Source organism: Myotis davidii, unplaced genomic scaffold, assembly GCF_000327345.1.
Source record: "Myotis davidii unplaced genomic scaffold, ASM32734v1 scaffold651, whole genome shotgun sequence".
NCBI classification, from domain to species: domain Eukaryota; kingdom Metazoa; phylum Chordata; class Mammalia; order Chiroptera; family Vespertilionidae; genus Myotis; species Myotis davidii.
The window spans coordinates 1,590,358-1,608,848 of NW_006283994.1; the positions used below are offsets into that span (position 1 = coordinate 1,590,358).

Consider the following 18,491-nt stretch of genomic DNA (forward strand, 5'->3'; position numbering starts at 1 on the left):
CGCCCCCCCCCCCCCCCAGTCAAAGGAGAGGCCTGGAAAGGGCCAGAACGCCCCTGGTAGATGCTTCCTCACCGAGGCCCGCAAGGACTCCCATTGTCTCAGTGGTTCCTTTTCCCTTCCCTTCCCACCCCACACGCGACGCAGACCCGGGGCCAGCACTCTGCGGAATTGAGTGTCACTTTCTGGCCATTAATCTCTAAGAGTCTGTCAGGACCATTTGCATTAGCCCCTCTTACCAAACCCCAGCTGGGCCCTCGTGGGCCAGAGTGGGGCTCAGGAAGCTGCACGCCGGAGCCAGCTGGAAGCGGAGTCCATGGTGTCCCCATGCCCTCTTGGACCGGGCCCTGCAATGTGCCATCTGTGCCCCAGCCAATCCTACCATGGGGCTGTAGGACATCATGGATGGTCACCATTTGACAGGGACAAGTGCCTCCTATCTCGTGATAGGCCAGGGGGTACTGATGGAGGCACATTGGCTAGAAAACCCCCTACCCCTGGCCCAACTCTTGAGTGGGTTTGAAACGGCACAGCTGGGCCCTGGACTAGTGAACTTGGGCAGCTGGCAGTGACCAAGTGTGCATGTGCGGTGGAGCGTGGGAGGTGGGGCAAGAACTCGGAAGACAGACTGGGCACCTGCCCCGCCCCCTGCCTCCCAAACACCAGACTGTCCTTCCCGTGATGACCATGCAGCTTTCCTAATGGAACACAATCGCTGAACTTGGTACATTTCAAGCACTTTAGCCTTCCAGGACACCAGACTGCTGATGAAAACCATCTTCCGTGGGCGCCATGTTAATGAGGCCGAATTTCATACGCTTGCAAACTTTCCCCCCCTGCCTCCTGCTGTATTACACCCCGCCTTCCCCCTCAATAAAAGGTTGCATCAGAGAGAGAGAGAGAGAGATCTCCATAATTTATAGTATGGGCATCTCACTAGGGACAAGCGCTAATCTGTACTTACCGATACATTTAAGAAAATGCATCCTCCCGCAAGCCTGCGCCATTTATGACTCTTGGCACAAACCGCAATGCTCAGTCTTCAATTAAGGGACACCTTAGGGTTCATTATCACACAATCGCTCCCTGAGAACCATGCCAAATGCTGTTTTGGCACAGAGCTTGGAAGATGAATTAGAAGGAAGTCTTCTCTGTAATGCCCTCTCCCTAATTCCCACCCCCATCATCAGCGTTTATGCCCTCCTCTGGCTCAACCCCCTCCTTCTTCTCAAGTGGCTTTTACTATTCAATTTCTCAACGTCAAACTCGATTCTCTAGAGGTGTAGTTAAAGACGCCCTATCTCCTTTTTGTTTTCCGGCTCTCACAGGCCTCAGAATGGCTGCAGATGGGCTGCTCTCCACACCCCTTTTGGGCCTAAAGGAGCCACAGATGCTTTCCCCCCTCCTCTTAGAGCTTGGGGTCAAGAAAAGAAAAAGAACCAGAATTGGAAACACACAGGAGTATGAGCCATAAGGAGGACCCACACGAGCGCATCTAAATGAAGGGATGACGCACGCATGCAGCCAGCGGCAGAGGCAGGCGTGTTCAAATATTAAAGCAGGGAGCTGGGTCCAAAGCCAGTTGCTTCCATCAACAGGGAAGGAAGGAGGGAAAAGAGAGCTGAAGGCCGATCTTTATTTCTCAGTATCCTAGTCCAGGGCCCACATTGTCATAATGTGTCCTGAAACCGCAGGCCCCTCTAGAATTTAAACCATGGGTAAGGACACCCCCTTTTTGTTTCCTTATTGAAAAAACAGCATGAGCACCTTCCCAGCTCTCCCAGCACCGTGGCCCGCAGCAGGCCAGGGCGGAGAACAAATGCCACCCAGGGCACAGCCAGAGGCCGAGCGGTGGGGCAGGGAGGGTGGGTCGCAGGCAGCTGCAGCCAAAGCAGGTACCTGGCCACCATGGAAGGCAGCAGCCAACCCACCAGGCCAAGACCAGTTTGGTCCTAATTTATTTACTTTTTATTTTTTTTAATATATTTTATTGATTTTTTACAGAGAGGAAGGGAGAGGGATAGAGAGTTTGAAACATTGATGAGAGAGAAACATTGATCAGCGGCCTCCTGCACACCCCCCACTGGGGATGTGCCCGCAACCAAAGTACATGCCCTTGACTGGAATTGAACCCGGGACCCTTTAGTCCATAGGCCGACGCTCTATCCACTGAGCCAAACCGGACAGGGTCTAATTTATTTACTTTTCAAATAGGAAACACTTCATGCGTCTGCATGACACCCTGGTGCAGGGGCCATGCTAATCTCCGTATTTCTCGTTCCAATTTTAGTGCATGAACTGCCCAAGCGAGCAGCCCGTTTCTCAGGGGTGCCGGGGGAGCGCTCTGAGGGGTGCTGGGGGAGCGCTCTGAGGGGTGCCGGGGGAGCGTGCTGAGGGGTGCCGGGGGAGCGTGCTGAGGGGTGAGGGGCGCGTGCTGACTCAGTTACTGGAAAGTGTGCTTACGCAGCGGCAGAGCTGACCACGCCTCTTACCGAGACTCCCTTAAATGAATCTTCCAGCTGCACGCCCAGTGACAGCGCCTCTGGGAGGAGCCGCGATTGATTTCTGTGTTGCACCCACGGCCAGAGATGTTCAGATGTGACAGGTAAGCAAGAGGAGGGACTGACGGTGACCCACGCACTCAAGGCAAACTGTCAAATTCTACAAAACCATTAGAAGGAGCTTAACGAAGGAAGTAGCTGGGAATCTAGGTTGTGCACCAAGTGGGGCTGACGTAGAGCAAGGGGATCGGCTATGAATTCTTGCTTTGATTTCAGCAGGCAGCGGCAGAGAGTGGAGGGTGGGACAAGAGAATGGAAGGCAAACAGACTCAAAATATTTCACCCACAAGATGTCTTGTGGAAATTTTATTACATAGAGTGTAAAATGAATTGTCAGTCAAATAAAAAGAACACTTTTCTTTTTAAAAACATGCATAACATTCTCCAAATATTTATTTTTAATAGTTAGACATTTCAAGCATTAAAAAGAAAATAAAGAGAAAAAACCGAAAGGTTAACTTCAGTACATTTCAAACGGAATGTCCCTCAGGTGAATTAAAAATGCAAGAAAAAATAGCTTTAATTCCGTTTTTCTTTCCTTTAAAAATACATGTTATCTGTACAAGACACACTACTGGAAATCATAACATCCCTTTTATTAAATCAAAATCATTTAATTCATATTGTGGTTAATACTAGATTTATTTATTCATCTAGTTAATTTGACAAATATTAAAAAATATTTAAAAGCAAAAAGCAAAAAATGCTCAGAATTAAAAAATAGTTACTACATTTTTATGCGGTTTAATGTACCACAGTGTTCGTTAAAAGTTATATCAACTTCCTCTTAATATTAAAAATAACAGGATTTATATTTCTGAGAGAATAGAGAAAGGTTTTTTGTTTTGTTTTTAAAACAAGCTTGGAGGTCTTAGATACACAGTTGCAACTGGTAATGAGACATGAAAAAAAAAGACTGCTAGACACATGAAAACACTTTTATATTACCCTTTAGAACTCTAGAAATTATACAAACCCTAAAAATGCCCTTCCCGATCCCTTTGGACAGCAATACAATTCTCTGTCTCAATTCAGAATTCACATAATTACAATACAGAATAGTTCAGTTTTTAAAAAAATGCAAAACCAGACAGCCAAGATACAAGAAATTAGAAGTAAAACATTTAATGAATTTACACATTTAAATACTGTTTAAAATTTTTTAAAAATAATTTGTTACACACCTCCTAAGACTTCCAAGCCACTTTCTGTTGCAACAGAAACAACTGTAAATAAAAAGACACGAAACAAAACAAAACGAACAAAAACACACCAGTTGAAATGTCACTGCTATGAGGCACATTCTGGTGCCTGGATTTGCAGATATTGCTCCAAAAAAAATCCCAGAGCTTCCACATTTGAAGTAACGAAAGTACTGAAACAAGAATAATCAACAGTCTTTAGTAACTAATTTCCCGATTTTTAGAAAAATTCTGTTAATCTAAATATAGTGTTTCACAGAACAAAGGTTCTTCATCAAAAGGTTTGAAAATCTAAAAACCTCTGTTACAAATAGGCTTTCGCTCACAATGATTCCGGGGAGGGGTCACAGGTCGCTGTCCTACTGCTCCTGTGGAAGGAAGGGAGAGAGGTCAGCCTGTGGCCAGCGCTCATGGGCTTGCTGGCGGGAGGTGGCAGGTCACCCCCTCTCCTCGGCTCCATCGCAGGTGCTGACACACAGGAAGCAGCCCGTGTCTCAGCACCTCCCTGCCTCCCCGCAGGGTCTCTGGCTCAGACAGAACCTCCCTTGAAGGAGGTCCCGGGCATCTCTCTGTGGGGGACACTGGGAAGGGGAGGGCGGAGTGAGCTCGCGATACTTCTTGGTTACCCACCAGCCTGGACACCTGTTCCCACTGTGCCAGGCACAAAAGGGCCAATTTGGTAGTGAGATGGCCAGTCAGCTTTAGGCCCGGCCTTCTGGTAGCTGCCACGCCGCCCATGGGGACCTGAGCGGCATCAGGTGACCTGAAACACGCCCTGCGGGAGCTCCTGGCCCTCTTCCCTCCGTCAGTAAGAAATCCGTTTTTGGCCTCTGACTGGACGGAGCCCTCCAGCTTTCTGTGCAGGCGAAGAGCTGGCGCTCTGCCCCGCCCAGCCTTCCGAGGGTGTGGCCTGGCCCTGCCCCGCCCCCCAAGAACAGCAGTGGGCGTGAGCTCCAGTCCCTGCTTGCAGTGCCAAGCTTGCCCAGAATCATCCAAGCCCGGCGCTCTCATTCACAGTTGGGGAAACTGAGGCCACTCAGCGCTGTGGTCTGGGGCCTGGATCTGAGAGAGGATCAGGTACTGTCTTGAGGGTCTGCCCAACCCATTCCTCTCCCACTTGGCCCACACTTACTCTCTCTGGGGCAAGAAGGGGCCGGGCGGGCCGCTGGGCTCTGAGCAGATGGCGGCCATGCTGAGCAGCACTGGGCCTGTACGCCGCGCCCCCCCCCCCCCCCCCCAGCTGGTCTGGGAGGTCCCGGCAGTGCCAGCACTGGCTACACACCTGGCTGTGGGCCTGAGCTTGCCCTAACGTCTGGCCGTAGAAAGCAACCTGCTGTCTGTAATACTCGGCCCAGGCCATGGTGTAGTCCGGCGGGGAGCTGGCCTGAGGAGCGGCGCTGGCAGCGTGACCTGAGGGACAGAGGGACACAGCTCGTCAGGCGGGACGTGCTAGGGGACGTGCGGACGCTTGGAGACGCTTCCTGAAGACCTGGGCATCGGAACTAGTGCCACTGATGTCCGTGAGGCGGGGCCCGAGTGCTGGCTGCAAAAACACGGTTAGCTTTTCCCTGCCCTCCTGCTCCACCCCTGCGAGGCTTTCCCCGCTGTCTCTTCAGAATCACATTCTCTGCATAGGTCACCTGACTCGTAGGCGCCCAGGGAGAGGGACAGGGAGAAGGGGTGCCTGGCCCCTGCGTCTGGGAGCCTGGATTTGGGAGGTGTGGGGGAGACGGGCACGTGGACTTTCACCCGGTACCTCCAGTGACGATGGCCTCCCTGGCCCAGAGATGACTCCACCACCAGGTGACTGTTTCTTTGATGGCCTTTGACCTGAGCTCTTCCAACCAGCCAGTAACCCTTCAGATGCAGCCACACGACACAGCCCTCCCCCAGTGCCCGGCCACCTGCTCGGCAGCTGTGGGAGACCCACGGATGACTGAGGACTCGTTTGAAATTTTTCGCTGGGGTTTTTGGTTGCTGGTTTTTCCCCTCCTCTTTTTTAAAAGACTGGTTTAGTGTCTTAAGAAAATCAAACATCTCACCACCCACTCCAACTGTAGGCTCCCTCTCCCGAGTCCCACCATTCTCTTCTCTTCACCTGCCCTGACAGAGCCAGAAAGAGCCAGGCGACGGCAAGACAGCCAGGGAACAAGAGACGGCTGGTCTGCGTCCTGGCCACGCAGCTCTAAGGGGATCAGGACAGCGGTCCCGGGTTCCCCAGTGGAGGTGCCACGCCCTTTGGAGTTGAGAAGGGGGAGAAAAATGGCGGAGGGGAAAGCAAATGGCTACACCATGTCTCCTCCGTGAGACGCAGAGGGCCAGACGGGGCCGGGAACCCTGCGCAGTGAAGGCTACAGGCGAGGGGCTCTGGCAGGGGACCTGGGTGTTGGGACGGCCATTGCACTCACTCTGTTTTTTGTAATAGTCTTCCCAGGCCTTGCTGTAGTCGGGCTGGCTGCTTTGCGGCTGGCTCTGCTGGCCTGTGCGGAGAACACAAAAACAGTCAGGTCCCCAGCCTGGCGGCTCCAGGCCCTGCTCTGCGCCGGCTCGCTCGCCCCTGCGCCACACACCGCTCTACAGCTGCTCCGGGCCCTGTGGCCTGGGAAGAAGGTGGCAGCAGATGGCGGTGGAGGAGATCTGTCAACACCCAAGAGGGCCTGTGCTCAGGCCCCACGTGTGTGTGTGCAACTAAGATCCCCGTGAGGCTGGGCGTGGGCAGCCCGATGCCCCTCCAGGGCGACCACCGGGAACACTCCACCCCCTTCAGACGGGTGCTGTGGTGAGCCGAGCCTGGGGGCCAGAATGACTGTTGTCTAAGCTTCCGGAAGGGGCTTCAGTGGGACAGAGTCCAAATGGCGCCGAGCACTCTCCCCACCTGAGCTGAGCCTTCTGCTCCAAGACCGCGGGCGGCGCCTCTGCAAGCAGAGCCGCAGAGCAAACCCTCGGGAAACTGTCCGGACACTGGGCTCACGGCGATGACAAAGATGAGGTCCACAAAGCAAGGGGCTGTGGCCACAACATGCATCCGACACGGGCCAGCCTTTTGCCTTAGGGGCAGGAGCAGGAGAGAGGATGTGTGGGCGCGCTCCCGCCCTCCTCCCTCCTCCGCACACAAGCCGGTGCCTTCTCTATGCAGCAGGGGCAGTGAAGACGGGCTAGGGGCAGAGTAGATATGCCTGCCCAGGCGCACCAAGAGCATACAATGAACTTGGCAAGCCCTGGCCCAGTGGCTGTTAGTTGGGATCTCTGTGCCGAGGCCAGGCTGGCTGCGTGTCTCCCTAAGGCCTCGCGCTGTCTGCAGGGAGCAGAGTCTGCAGCAGCACAGAGGGCTGCCAGCAGCCACCTCACAGCATCCCTCCTGCTAGTGAACTCACTGAGGACAAAGGGGCCTGCGGCCTGGGTGTGGGCGGGGGACAGAAAAGAGGGGGGAGGGTAAGAGAGGGGAGAAGCCCCCCTCCCACCAGGGCAGGAAGACACTCAGACCAGGACACTAGGAGTAAAGGACCTGGTTGGGGGAAGGCTAGGCGTGAGGAATGTGGACAAGCAGGGTTTTTCTTTCAAACAGATTTCACTGACCAACACCAACTCTCAATTCCTAAACCCTCCGAGTAAAGCAACAAAACTCAACACAAGTTACAGGCCGGCGTGACTCAGTGGTTGAGCGTCAACCTGTGGACAGGAGGTCATGGTTCAATTCCCAGTCAGGGCACATGCCCAGGCTATGGGCTCCATCCCCAGTGGAGGGGTGTGCAGGAGGCAGCCGGTTAATGATTCTCATCATTGATGTTTCTATCTCTCTCCCTCTCTCCCTTCCTCTCTGACATCAATAAAATAAATTAAAACAAAGAAAAAAGAAAAAAGATGCAGGCTGCTGCAGAGAGGAAGAAACCAGGCATCGCCCTGTCTTCTTCCTCCTCCCGATGCTCCTCCCTACTCCTCCGGGCCTGCCTGGGCACGGGCAAGCAGCAGTCCGGCCTCTGCAGAACCACAGCCCCATGGCTGATGTCCCCTGGGCAGAAGGACATGTTCCCTTGGGCTTCAGTGTAAACACATTTTCCCATCCTGCCCTGGACAATGGGACAAATGTGAGGCCACCCCAGATCACCTCACATCTTGGGGTCGCCCTCCAATGGTCAGAACAGGAGGAAACACAACAGACCAGCTCCAGGGTGAAGTGAGTCCAGTGCAACAGGAATGGTAGGGTCTAGGTCAGTGGTCAGCAAACCGCGGCTCGAGAGCCACATGCAGCTCTTTGGCCCCTTGAGTGTGGCTCTTCCACAAAATACCACGTGCGGGCGCACACATACAGTGCGATTGAAACTTCGTGGCCCATGCGCAGAAGTCAGTATTTTGTGGATGAGCGGGTATTTTGTGGAAGAGCCGGTATTTTGTGGAAGAGCCACACTCAAGGGGCCAAAGAGCCGCATGAGGCTCACGAACCACGGTTTGCCGACCACAGGGCTAGGTAGTGTTAGGTGTTCATGTTGAAGTTCTTTAAAACCTTCTGTATACTTAATATGTTTCATAAGAAAACACTGCAGAAGAAGAGAAAAAAATGCCACTGTGCAATTTCAGAGCTTGCTGTTACTTTAGAAATCAAATCCAAACCCATCATTTCAGACCACGAGACTGGAGCTCAGAAAAGGGGGATGTGCCCGAGGCTGCACAGCACGGGCCTCCAGACCCCGTGGTGTCATCTCACTGTGACCATGGCCAGGGCCTGGGGCAGCGCTATCAGGCAGCCCTCTGCTCCAGGGGAAGGGGCACACCAGGCCCAGGCTCGGTCCTGCAGCCAGGCGTGCAGGGGGGACACGCGCAGATACACTGGAGACTGCCTTCCACACAGTCCGGCTTGGGAGGGTCAGAGAGACCCAAGGTCCGGTTTGTGTTCTGTTTTGCAGCCTATGCGGGATGGGCTCCCCCAGCCATAAAACGTAAGAATGACTCCTAACCGGGAGTGGGGCCGGACTGATCCCCACAGAACCCCTCTCTTCCAGTCAACTCTCTCCCAGGTGCCACCACGCAGAGCTCTCTCATGTGTGCTTTCCCAAACGCCCAGGAGATGGAGAGCCCCTGAGGCGGTGCTGGAAAGAGGGAGATGGTCACCTTGCGGCCCAGGGAGGGGAGAGCCCAGCAAGCAGGGGCTGCTTAGAATGCAGAGGGAGAGGCAGAGCGCAGGCAGGAGGAACCGAGGGGCTCGGCAAACCACGCCCATGGCCACAGGCTTTCCGACCCAGAGCTCTGAGGACAGAGTGGATAGGAAGAAAGGTCTGAGAAGGTGGGCCAGCCCCCTCTGCCCCTGCCCGGCTGGAGGCCAGTGCCACCTGCACAGAAGCCTCCTCTGCCGACAGCTCCTGAGGCCTCAGGAGGCTCCCTGCCATCCCGGGAGGGGCATCCTGGCCTGTGGGCAGAGCTGGAAGGAGAGAATTTCAGGCCCATCCCCATCCCCTTCGAGCCTCCCATGGGGGCGGGGGGTGCCCAGGCCCACCTCCTCTGGAGAAACTTACTTGGGACTTGCTGTGCGGGCTGCTGCCATGCCTGGTAGGTGCTGCCCCAGCCCTGGGTCAGGAAGGCCGGAGGCCCACTGCAGAGGACAAAGACAGTCACCTTTTCTAGTGCAGTCACACCCCTCTCCGCACCGGGGTCCACCCCCCGTAATCCCGCTGTCTCTTTGTCACTCACCCTTCCACCCAGGCAAGCACAGTGGTCCCCCCAGCAGTGGCCAGGTGACCACAACCCCAGTCCTGACTGAGAACTACACGGACGAGTAGGAGCAGGCCACCCACCTCACAGGGGTGCTGTGCGGGTTTCCGTTCACTTTAGCAGCAATGTTTGGGAAGCACCCTGAGCTCCGTGGAGGAAAGGTGCTGAGAGAAAGTGAAAAACGAAGTTAAAGGGCGAACAGAAAGACTTTTGCAAAAACCTCCCCTCAGTCCCAGGATGGTGAGTGCTCCTCGGGGATGCTGCCCCTGGGAGGCCCTCATCCCAGCACTGATCAGTGAGCTACAGACGGGCCGGAGGGACCACTGGTAAGAGGTGGGAGGAGCCCTGCCCACAGGACGTGCCCTACCAGCAGCTGGAAAGGAGGGCCTGTTGGGAGGCAGGGAGGGAGCTTGCAGTGGGGGGGGGGGACGTTAGAGACTTACTTTTGATGAGGTGCGGCAGGGGGCTGGCTGAAGGGGCTCTGTCCGTAGGTTCCAGGTGCTCCCAGACTGGTGCCCTGTCATGGCACAGAGGGAACGCTCACTTCCTGCTGGGGGCATCTCTGCCCTCTGCCCAGGCCCCCCAAGGCAGACCACAGCTTTTGGGGAGACAGAGCCAAGTGAAGGAAAGACAGCCTATGGCACTCACACTAGCCTTCCTTCCCCACAGTGAACTTGATTTCCAGAAATGGCTTCTGTCCCCTGAGTGACCAAAACCACCACAGCCACTGCTGGTACCACCACATTTGCCCTGCCATGTCACCCTGGGGGAGGGACCAACCTGCTTGACTCTCCGTCAATTAGGCTGCCCACGGCTCTGTCTGCCCTTCTACGTCCCCTCTGAGGTGAGCAGTGGCCCTCTGTCCTCCATCAACACTCCCTTTCTTTCTTTATCTGCTTTGAGGTGCCTGAAACTAAAGCCAGAGTCAATGAGCGCTGTCTGCAGGGCTGGGCCACGGCAGTGCCCGGGGCAGTACCGGGGAGGGGGGGCAGGGGGGAGGGTGCTGCCAGCTGCTCATCTAAGCCTGCAGGGGACACGGCTCTGGGGCCTGAGCTGGTGGGTGGCCTTGGTGAGTCCTGCCAGAGGCTTCCTTCATCGCCTGGGCCTGGCCCTGGGATCCCTGGACCCCGACCTTCCCCCTCGGCAAAGTGAGAGGAGGGGCCCTCACGTGATGCGAGGATGAAAAGGTTCAGTAAGTACAAGGTTCTGGGGAAAAACAGGTACCTTGGACATCCACCAGAAAATCCAGCTATTAGTAAGCCCGGTGGGGAAAGGGCCTTGTACGTACGCCAACTTTCTCATCTATGAGATGTCTGGCCACCTCGATCTGCTGAGGAATCCCCCTGATGGTGAATATTCGCAGGTTGGGGTCGGTGTTGGGAGGGGGGTTGCGCTGCAGCTCCACGTGTGCTCCTGACTGCTGGTTTATGCTTTTGATGTTCTCACCCCCTGTGGACAGGAGGACACGAGACGGAGGATGAGTAGCCGCCCCAACGCTGTGCGGGCTCCGCTCCAGAAGACAAGGACGGGGTTTCTGCACCTGCCTCCTCACACCAGGCTCAGGCTGCGAAGCTGGTCCTTTTCTGCGGACACCACACCGAGGGGACCTGCACCTGCTGGCTCCCTCCTCCCAGAGGCCCAGGGATTTGCACACAATGGAGGTCAGCCCCTAGAGGCCAGTGCCCAGTGCCCACTCCAGCCAGAGGCCTTGCCGGAAAAGGCACTCCATCCTTCTCAGCACAAGAATGGCGACCTGACGGCTCCTCTATGGCACAATGGGGTCCTTCAGCCCTGCGTGGGCCACCGCACTGCTGCTCTCCCTCCCTCCACAGGTCAAACAGACGGCCACAGGCCCCAACAATGCCCGAAGCCTGCTCGGGCCTTTAGTATCCCATCTCATCCTGTCACTCTCAAGTCCCTGCCTCCTCCATGGGGGCTGGCGGGGACAGGTCTAGACAGAGAGGCAGCCAGAGGATGGGGGTCACAGAGGCCTGGGTGGAGCTGGGCTAATGAAAATTTAGTTGGACTCTTTGAAAAACCTGTGACAGTCCCAGTCTCTTAATGAAATTTGTGTAACAAAAGCTCCACCAGGGTAACAATGGTTTGATTCTTCTTTTGAGATTTCACAGAACTTACAGACCAGCACGGCTCAATTGGGGGGGAGCCAGAATACAAGGAAAACGCCTAGTAGAGTTTTTGCAAAATTGGAAAAAGACAATCTGTGGAAAATCGGGTGCAGGACCAGGGAGCCCCAAATGATCAAAAGCAAATACTGAAGGCCAGTCTGTGACACTCTAACCTCACATGACATGTGCCATTTCCTTGTAACATGCCCACAGCCCTTCAACACTCTGCCTGCCTCCACCCGCACTGAGGGGAGGCCTGGGCTGAACAGCCTGTCAGGAAGAAGTGAGCAGCGGACAGCTGTCCCCTCCGAGGGACTCTACAGGGTCAAGAAGCAAAGCTGGAGCCTGGGTCCAGCCGCTGCTGGCGGCGTTCACACAGGGGAAGGAAACCGAGGATTCGGATCAAGCCTTGGTCAACATCAGCCTGGGCAGGGGGGGCTTTACATGTGAAAGCAAATTAGAGAAAGAGCGCCGCGGACCAAAGTCTGTGTACACGGTTTCGTAAAGCTGCGACAGTTTAAGGAAAGGGTCGGGACAGCAGTGACCGACGCAGAAAGTCCCGGGCCTGTCCCTACTGCCCCGCACTCCCAGGGGGGAATCTGATCTTTGCATCGTGAAGAGCGAGCAGCTCTGCTCCTCGGCAATAGCGCTTCTGCGGAGCAATGAAGAGCCGAGACTCAGCGGAGACCTTTCCACGGCAGTGCCGGCCCCGCCTGGCTGTGCGCAGAGCACAAAGGGCGCGCATGTCTGCCTGAGCCAGAGACCCTGCAGCCCCTCCATCCGGCGGGCACGCAGCCCAGCGGACCCACAGCCCCTCTCCCGAGGCCTCGGGAGCATGCTAATAAGGTGAGGAGGCCCCACAAAACTGCATGGGGCCGGAAGGAGTTAATTTAAGTTTATCTTCCTTCAAAATGAGGTCACCAGCTTGGCACACGGTGGCTGTCTGTAGACTCATTCAGCAGCCTGCTCCATTCTTCCACCTGATGGGGGGCAGAAGCCACCCACCAGTGGCCCCCCTGGCTGGTTGTGAGATCGTAAAGCAATTAATCAAACCTGCTAAAAGGCCTGGTGACAAGAGCAGGGCTGGCCACACTATCTGTCACTATTGCTGTATTTATCATGGAAATCCAGCAGGGGCCCCGGGAGGGGGGAGGCGCAGTGTCTGCCCAAGGGCTGGCGCAGGGGGAGCAGGGCCCGACTGAGTGGGGCTCCCTCCGCTCTCCCCCTCCTCCCCATGCATCTTTCCCAAGGCGGAGGAGCACCTCATACCCAGCCCTGTGGGTATGGAAAGCCCCCCGACCCCCAACAAAACTTTTCCTGGGCTTGTCCGGGCTGTAACTGGAGCACTGGCCACGGTACCCACGGCTGCGTCCTCTGCTGTCCCTGTCCTCTGGGCGTCACTGGGATGACTGGTGGGTGAGCTGACAGAGGCTGTCCTGTGAACACCAAGGCCTCACGACTATGAGGACTGTCCCAGCGGAGGCAGCCCGGCTCTAGAGACTCACATTCACAGGAGAACCTCGTTGGTAAAACCGGTTTTCACAAGGCCCAGAAACCCAGAGCTGACTCTCAACCTACGACGCTCAGGCAGCCAGGTGTAGGGCTGGGGGCGTCTGGCTTATCACGCACTTGGGCAGCTAACAGTATCTGCCAAGCACTTCTCAGCAGGGACACCCCGCCACAGAGGAAAACAAGCCCCCATTGTTCCTACCACTTCTGAGCATCTCAGACACAGGAGATCATGGTTTGAAAAGAGCACAAAACACTGCCTAGGGGCAGGGCCAGGGCAGGGCCCATGCAGACTCTGGGAGGTGAGTGACAGCGCAGGAGGGATGCCCACCCCACGCCAGCTCATGAAGATGTGCCGCTTCGGTCCCAACTTTCTGTTGGCGGAGACATTTCCAAGTCACATTCCGTGGAAACTAGCACCCCTCCCATAGTGACCACATGCTTGGGGATCACAGAAACTGCAGACACTCTGGGAGAAGACTATCATTTCCTCAAACACAACACCCAACACTAAATCCGAGTCTCCTGTTGGCACAGAGACTGTCTGGAGCAGAGAGAAGCTAGGCTGGCGGCTGGGGAAGGGCCCGGTGAGCCACAGACCTGCTCTCAGCGGCCTTCCTTGGTTCCCAGGCAAGGCCAGCCCGATGAACCAGCCTGACAGCCTAGCAATCCGCCTGCTCCCTCCTGCGATTTTCACTAACAGGTGGGAAGGAGCACACCGGCCAGTCACGATGGGCCCGCCCCCTGCTCTCTAAAATGCCTAGAAACAACTAACAAACCTATTTTTATTTCACCGCAGGGTGTTGTAGTAAAAGCGTTGAAAGGATAAAACCATTTTCACATGTTGTGACAATAAAGGCCAAATACCCAAACCCAGTACGTGACCCCCTCAGAAAGCATCTTCGCTGGAGGAGATCATCTTAACTGTTCCTCTAAGTTCCTTGGAGGCGTGTTCATTACTGATCAGTCGATCCACACACATCCAAAGGCAAACATTTAGCCTTTTCAACAACGAAGCTGCTTCATCAGGCCGTGGGCCTACGGATCATCTGTCGCACGCCCTGCCCCATTCACGAGAAGGCCCGCACACAGCAGGCCCCGCAGAAGGCAGCTGATGCTACAGGCCTTCAGGCAAGCGCGGCAGCCAGCCCCCACGCCCTGCGTTGGAGGTATGTGACCCATGTGCTCTCGGGTTAACTAGCGGAGAGGGAACATAAACGCCAGCAGCTGCCTCTCACCTTTGCCTATGACGAGGCCACACTTGTCTGCGGGCACCGTGTATGTTATCTCCTGGATGCCGCCAGGGGTTCCCATGCTCCAGTCGCCACGGCCACGGCCTCGTCCTCGGGCTACTGCGAGGCCTCCGAAGCCATCCCTTTCCTGGGAGAGGAGCAGAGCTCAGGTGAAGATTCCTGCCACTGCCGCCAGCACCACTTTCATGCCCAGGGAGGAGGTGCAGTGACAGGATGTAATCAGTGCCACAAATCAGGGCCTGAGCATCATTCCACATTTCAAATTGTGAAGGTTCTTTAAAAGCAGAATTAACACAAATCACAGGTGTATTCAAGGAGCACACATGACGATAAATGCATGTGCGACATAAACAGCACACACAGACCTGACAAACAGGGCAGATATGAGCTCCTAGGTCTGAAGCCCAGTGCCCTTTTCCCTAGAGTTTGCATTACGGGGCCCTAATCTACAGGGTCAGAGGTGACTTTCTTTTCAATGAAGCTGCCCTTCCCCGGGGGCTAACACATGGTGGGCCTACCAGAAACTAGATACTAGACGCTGAAGAGCTGCGGCCATTTGCAGTGACACATGAGTGACAATGGATGACTTCTGACCTTCCCTGACTAGACTGCTGTAAGGAACTATTCAGACACTGCTACATGAGTCAGAACACCTTGCAACCCAACCAGCAAAAAGGATAAAAGGATTTTAAAGAAAAACCGGCCCTAGCTGGTTTGGCTCAGTGGATAGAGTGTCGGCCTGTGGACTGCAGGGTCCTGGGTTCGATTCCAGTCAAAGGCACATGCCTGGGTTGATCCCCAGTAGGGAGCATGCAGGAGGCAGCCAATGGATGATTCTCTCTCATCATTGATGTTTCTATCTTTCTCTCCCTCTCCCTCCCTCTCTGAAATCAATAAAAAATATATTTAAAAGAAAAGTGAATCTTTTCCATAAGGTTTTCAATTGACTTTGCCCAGATCCATCAGAGGAATCACTACCTATGGCAGCTATAGCCTTACAAAATGCATTTCTTAAATAATGACTTGAAAGTCAAAATTACTAGTACTCTTTGACCCATGGCTGCAGAATTGATTTTGTGTTAGCTGGCATGAAAACAACATTAATTGCATTGTCCATCTCCATCAGAGCTCTTGGATAACTAGGTGCATTGTCTATAAGCAGTCTTATTTTGAGTGGATAGAGTGTCGGCCTGTGGACTGCAGGGTCCTGGGTTCGATTCCAGTCAAAGGCACATGCCTGGGTTGATCCCCAGTAGGGAGCATGCAGGAGGCAGCCAATGGATGATTCTCTCTCATCATTGATGTTTCTATCTTTCTCTCCCTCTCCCTCCCTCTCTGAAATCAATAAAAAATATATTTAAAAGAAAAGAAAAACCGGTTGAGCCACTCCCCAGAGGAGGGAGGGACCAAGCCAAGCTGTGCATGGTTGAGGCTGGAGAAGTCTCTGACTCATTCTCGCGCCCGCCTCTCCAGAGAGCAAAACCCACATCGGGCACCTAACAGAGGAAGCTCACTCCCAGGCCCCTCTGGAGCAGCAGCATTTAACCCTTTAAACTTGGAGGGAAAGCCCAGCTCCTTTCATGGGAGGGAGAAGCTGAAAGGTTCAATATGGTGAAGAAACGTGTTGGCAAAACCTGCCCATATCAATTACAAGAAGATTGAACATTTAACCAGAATCTACACCAGCAGAAAGCAGAGGTCACTGGAGTGCTTTCTTCTTGCATTCTGCTTTTATGAGAGACCCAGGACAAACACACAGGTGATCTAGAGACTTAAGTTAAAACACACACAGCCATTTGCTGGGTGTGCCACAGGGTCTCGTGGACAAGACTGCCTCCTCCTCATCTCACAGCCTCTGCAGTTCTGGCTCACGTCCTCTTACTAGTAAAAAGGATGTGAGGTCCCTTAGTGACTCTTTTTACAACTTGTCTAATCCTAAGAATGGCCTGGGATTCGCTACAGCCGAGACCCAAACCCCTGCCTTGGGTATTTTGGTTCTACAGATCCTGGCAGATTTGACAAACTTGCTACTCCCGCCTGTACTCCCAGGTGACCTGGGGGACCACCTGGTGCGAAACCGCTTGCTGCTGAGAATCCTTGGCCTAGACAGGCTCAAAGCCTCATCCAAGGTCCCGTGGCCAAGGGCCGAGCTGGACAACAATTTCTCATGCTTTCTTCAGCTCCAATCATCCTCAAACTTCCTCAGCCCTACACACCTGGGGGACATGCCAATCTACCATCCGCTACAGCAGTTCCCAGGGCTACTAGCAAGGGGGGCAGGAGGAGATGCTAACAACAGCACACAGGCCGCTCCCTTTCCAGATGAGGAGCCCGGAATCCAGGGCATGAAGACAGCTTGAAGCCTCTGTGGGCCTGAAGCGCTTTCTAAAGCTAAGGTGATACTTTGCTTATAGTCTTAAATTAAGTACTCAGCTATTTGAAACTTGGGGTCTGCACTGCATTTCCCCCAGTTAACTAGTCAGAAAACCTAACTTCTGGGACAACCAAGGCAGTAGAGTCACAAACCAGCAGGAAGGCGCAGCCCCAGAGCCCCAAAGGCTAGAGCCCCGTGTGGCACCTGCCCCTATGGCCAGTGAGGCGAACCCACACAGCCAGACCCACCTGGGCTGTAAGAATCAGCTCGTTGATGACATGCGCTGCGTGCTGACATCGGTCCGGGGGTCCCATGACCTGTGCCGCTCTCTCTGGACTAATTCCATCGTCTGTGGAACAAGGCAAGTGGTGGGATTAGGACGCCCAGCTTCAGACAGAGACGAAGGTCAATCTGATTTGCCATCAGTATTCCTCCCAGTGCCAGGGGGCTGGCCCAGCACTGGGTTCAGGGCCTCAAAGGTGTATGACTACGCCTTTGTACATGGCCCCTGCCAATACTTACGCAATTACAGGCATTTAAAGGAGATATCATTAAAGAAGAAAACAAAACAAAAAACAAACATAAAAACCCCAAGGAAAATACAGTTGAGCTATAGCAGTATTTTCCCAAAATTAGCCCATCAACAGGTTTTATCATCTTTAGAGAAATAAAGAAAATAAAGACACTGTAGATAAGTTTGCTTATAAAGATAAACTTACAAAACTTAAAGAATTGTTCTTTATTCCAAAATGTCCCTTTTTTAATGGTTTTATCTTTAATTTTATAAAATTACAATAACAGATTTTTTTTTTTTTTTAAAATATATTTTATTGATTTTTTACAGAGAGGAAGAGAGAGAGATAGAGAGTTAGAAACATCGATGAGAGAGAAACATCAATCAGCTGCCTCCTGCACATCCCCCACTGGGGAAGTGCCCACAACTCAGGTACATGCCCTTGACCGGAATCGAACCCGGGACCTTTCAGTCCGCAGGTCGACGCTCTATCCACTGAGCCAAACCGGTTTCGGCCAATAACAGATTTTTTAGAAGTTTTTAATTGGCAAAATTAAAACTGGAAATGCTATGTTTATTTTCCCCAATTTTATTAGTCTGGGGGGGGGAGGCCGCGGGGGAGAAGCCCTGGAAACCTGGGTGCAGAGTGTTCAGGCACAAGGGTAACCAAACCGACAAATCCAAAGAAAGACATGAGGGCCTGGAGGAGAGCCCTAGAACCGGGCATTTGGTAACAGAATGTTGCAAAAGAGAAAAAGAAACAGAGGTAGAGAAAGGGAGAAAAGAACACAAATGGGCTGGTTACAAAGTCCTGTTTGTGAGGTGTTTTCTAATTAAAGGATTTCTTAAACATTTATCTTTATTGTTGAAAGTATTACAGATGTCCCCTTTGTCCCCCCACTGACCTCTACCCCCCCCCCCAGGCCTTCCCCTCACTATTGTCTGTGTCCATGGGTTATGCACCTATGCATGTAAGTTCTTTGGTTAATTTCTTCCTGCACCCCCTCTCCCCCGCAATGAAAGGATTTTTGGGAACTATCAAAACCAACCTGGTTTGAACTGAATCCTCACACCAGCATCATTCTGGATCTTTTTGATCATCTCCCCATTTCTTCCTATGACGATCCCGACAGCAAACCTAGGCACAGACACCTGAGCAATGAGAAAGAGCCTCATCAGAGCTTTTGGCAACCCTGTCTGTTCTCAATGGACGTGTGTGTGACTTGATTTGTGTTACAGGGCATTCCTCGAA

General features: G+C 53.7%; 1 protein-coding gene and 1 long non-coding RNA gene across 3 annotated transcripts in view; one reads left to right on the forward strand and one right to left on the reverse strand.

Annotated features, from left to right (window-relative positions):
• The window catches only part of LOC107184121, a 19,004-nt gene extending 9,746 nt beyond the window's left edge, over positions 1–9,258 (forward strand). Inside the window, exons 2-3 of the long non-coding RNA XR_001514943.1 lie at positions 6,900–6,904; positions 8,890–9,258. This is a non-coding gene — a long non-coding RNA (uncharacterized LOC107184121). The remainder of the gene's footprint in view (positions 1–6,899; positions 6,905–8,889) is intronic.
• The window catches only part of FUBP3 (far upstream element (FUSE) binding protein 3), a 55,060-nt gene continuing 39,400 nt past the window's right edge, over positions 2,832–18,491 (reverse strand). The window contains exons 10-19 of one of the 2 annotated variants that reach the window (XM_006754191.2): positions 18,289–18,391; positions 16,974–17,074; positions 14,337–14,478; positions 10,752–10,912; positions 9,907–9,980; positions 9,547–9,627; positions 9,268–9,344; positions 6,169–6,240; positions 5,043–5,170; positions 2,832–4,128 (exon numbers count right to left, since the gene is read on the reverse strand). In XM_006754191.2, coding sequence (XP_006754254.1) covers positions 4,120–4,128; positions 5,043–5,170; positions 6,169–6,240; positions 9,268–9,344; positions 9,547–9,627; positions 9,907–9,980; positions 10,752–10,912; positions 14,337–14,478; positions 16,974–17,074; positions 18,289–18,391 — 948 coding nt within the window. In that variant the 3' untranslated portion in view covers positions 2,832–4,119. The remainder of the gene's footprint in view (positions 4,129–5,042; positions 5,171–6,168; positions 6,241–9,267; positions 9,345–9,546; positions 9,628–9,906; positions 9,981–10,751; positions 10,913–14,336; positions 14,479–16,973; positions 17,075–18,288; positions 18,392–18,491) is intronic. The other variant, XM_006754192.2, reaches the window with a different exon arrangement.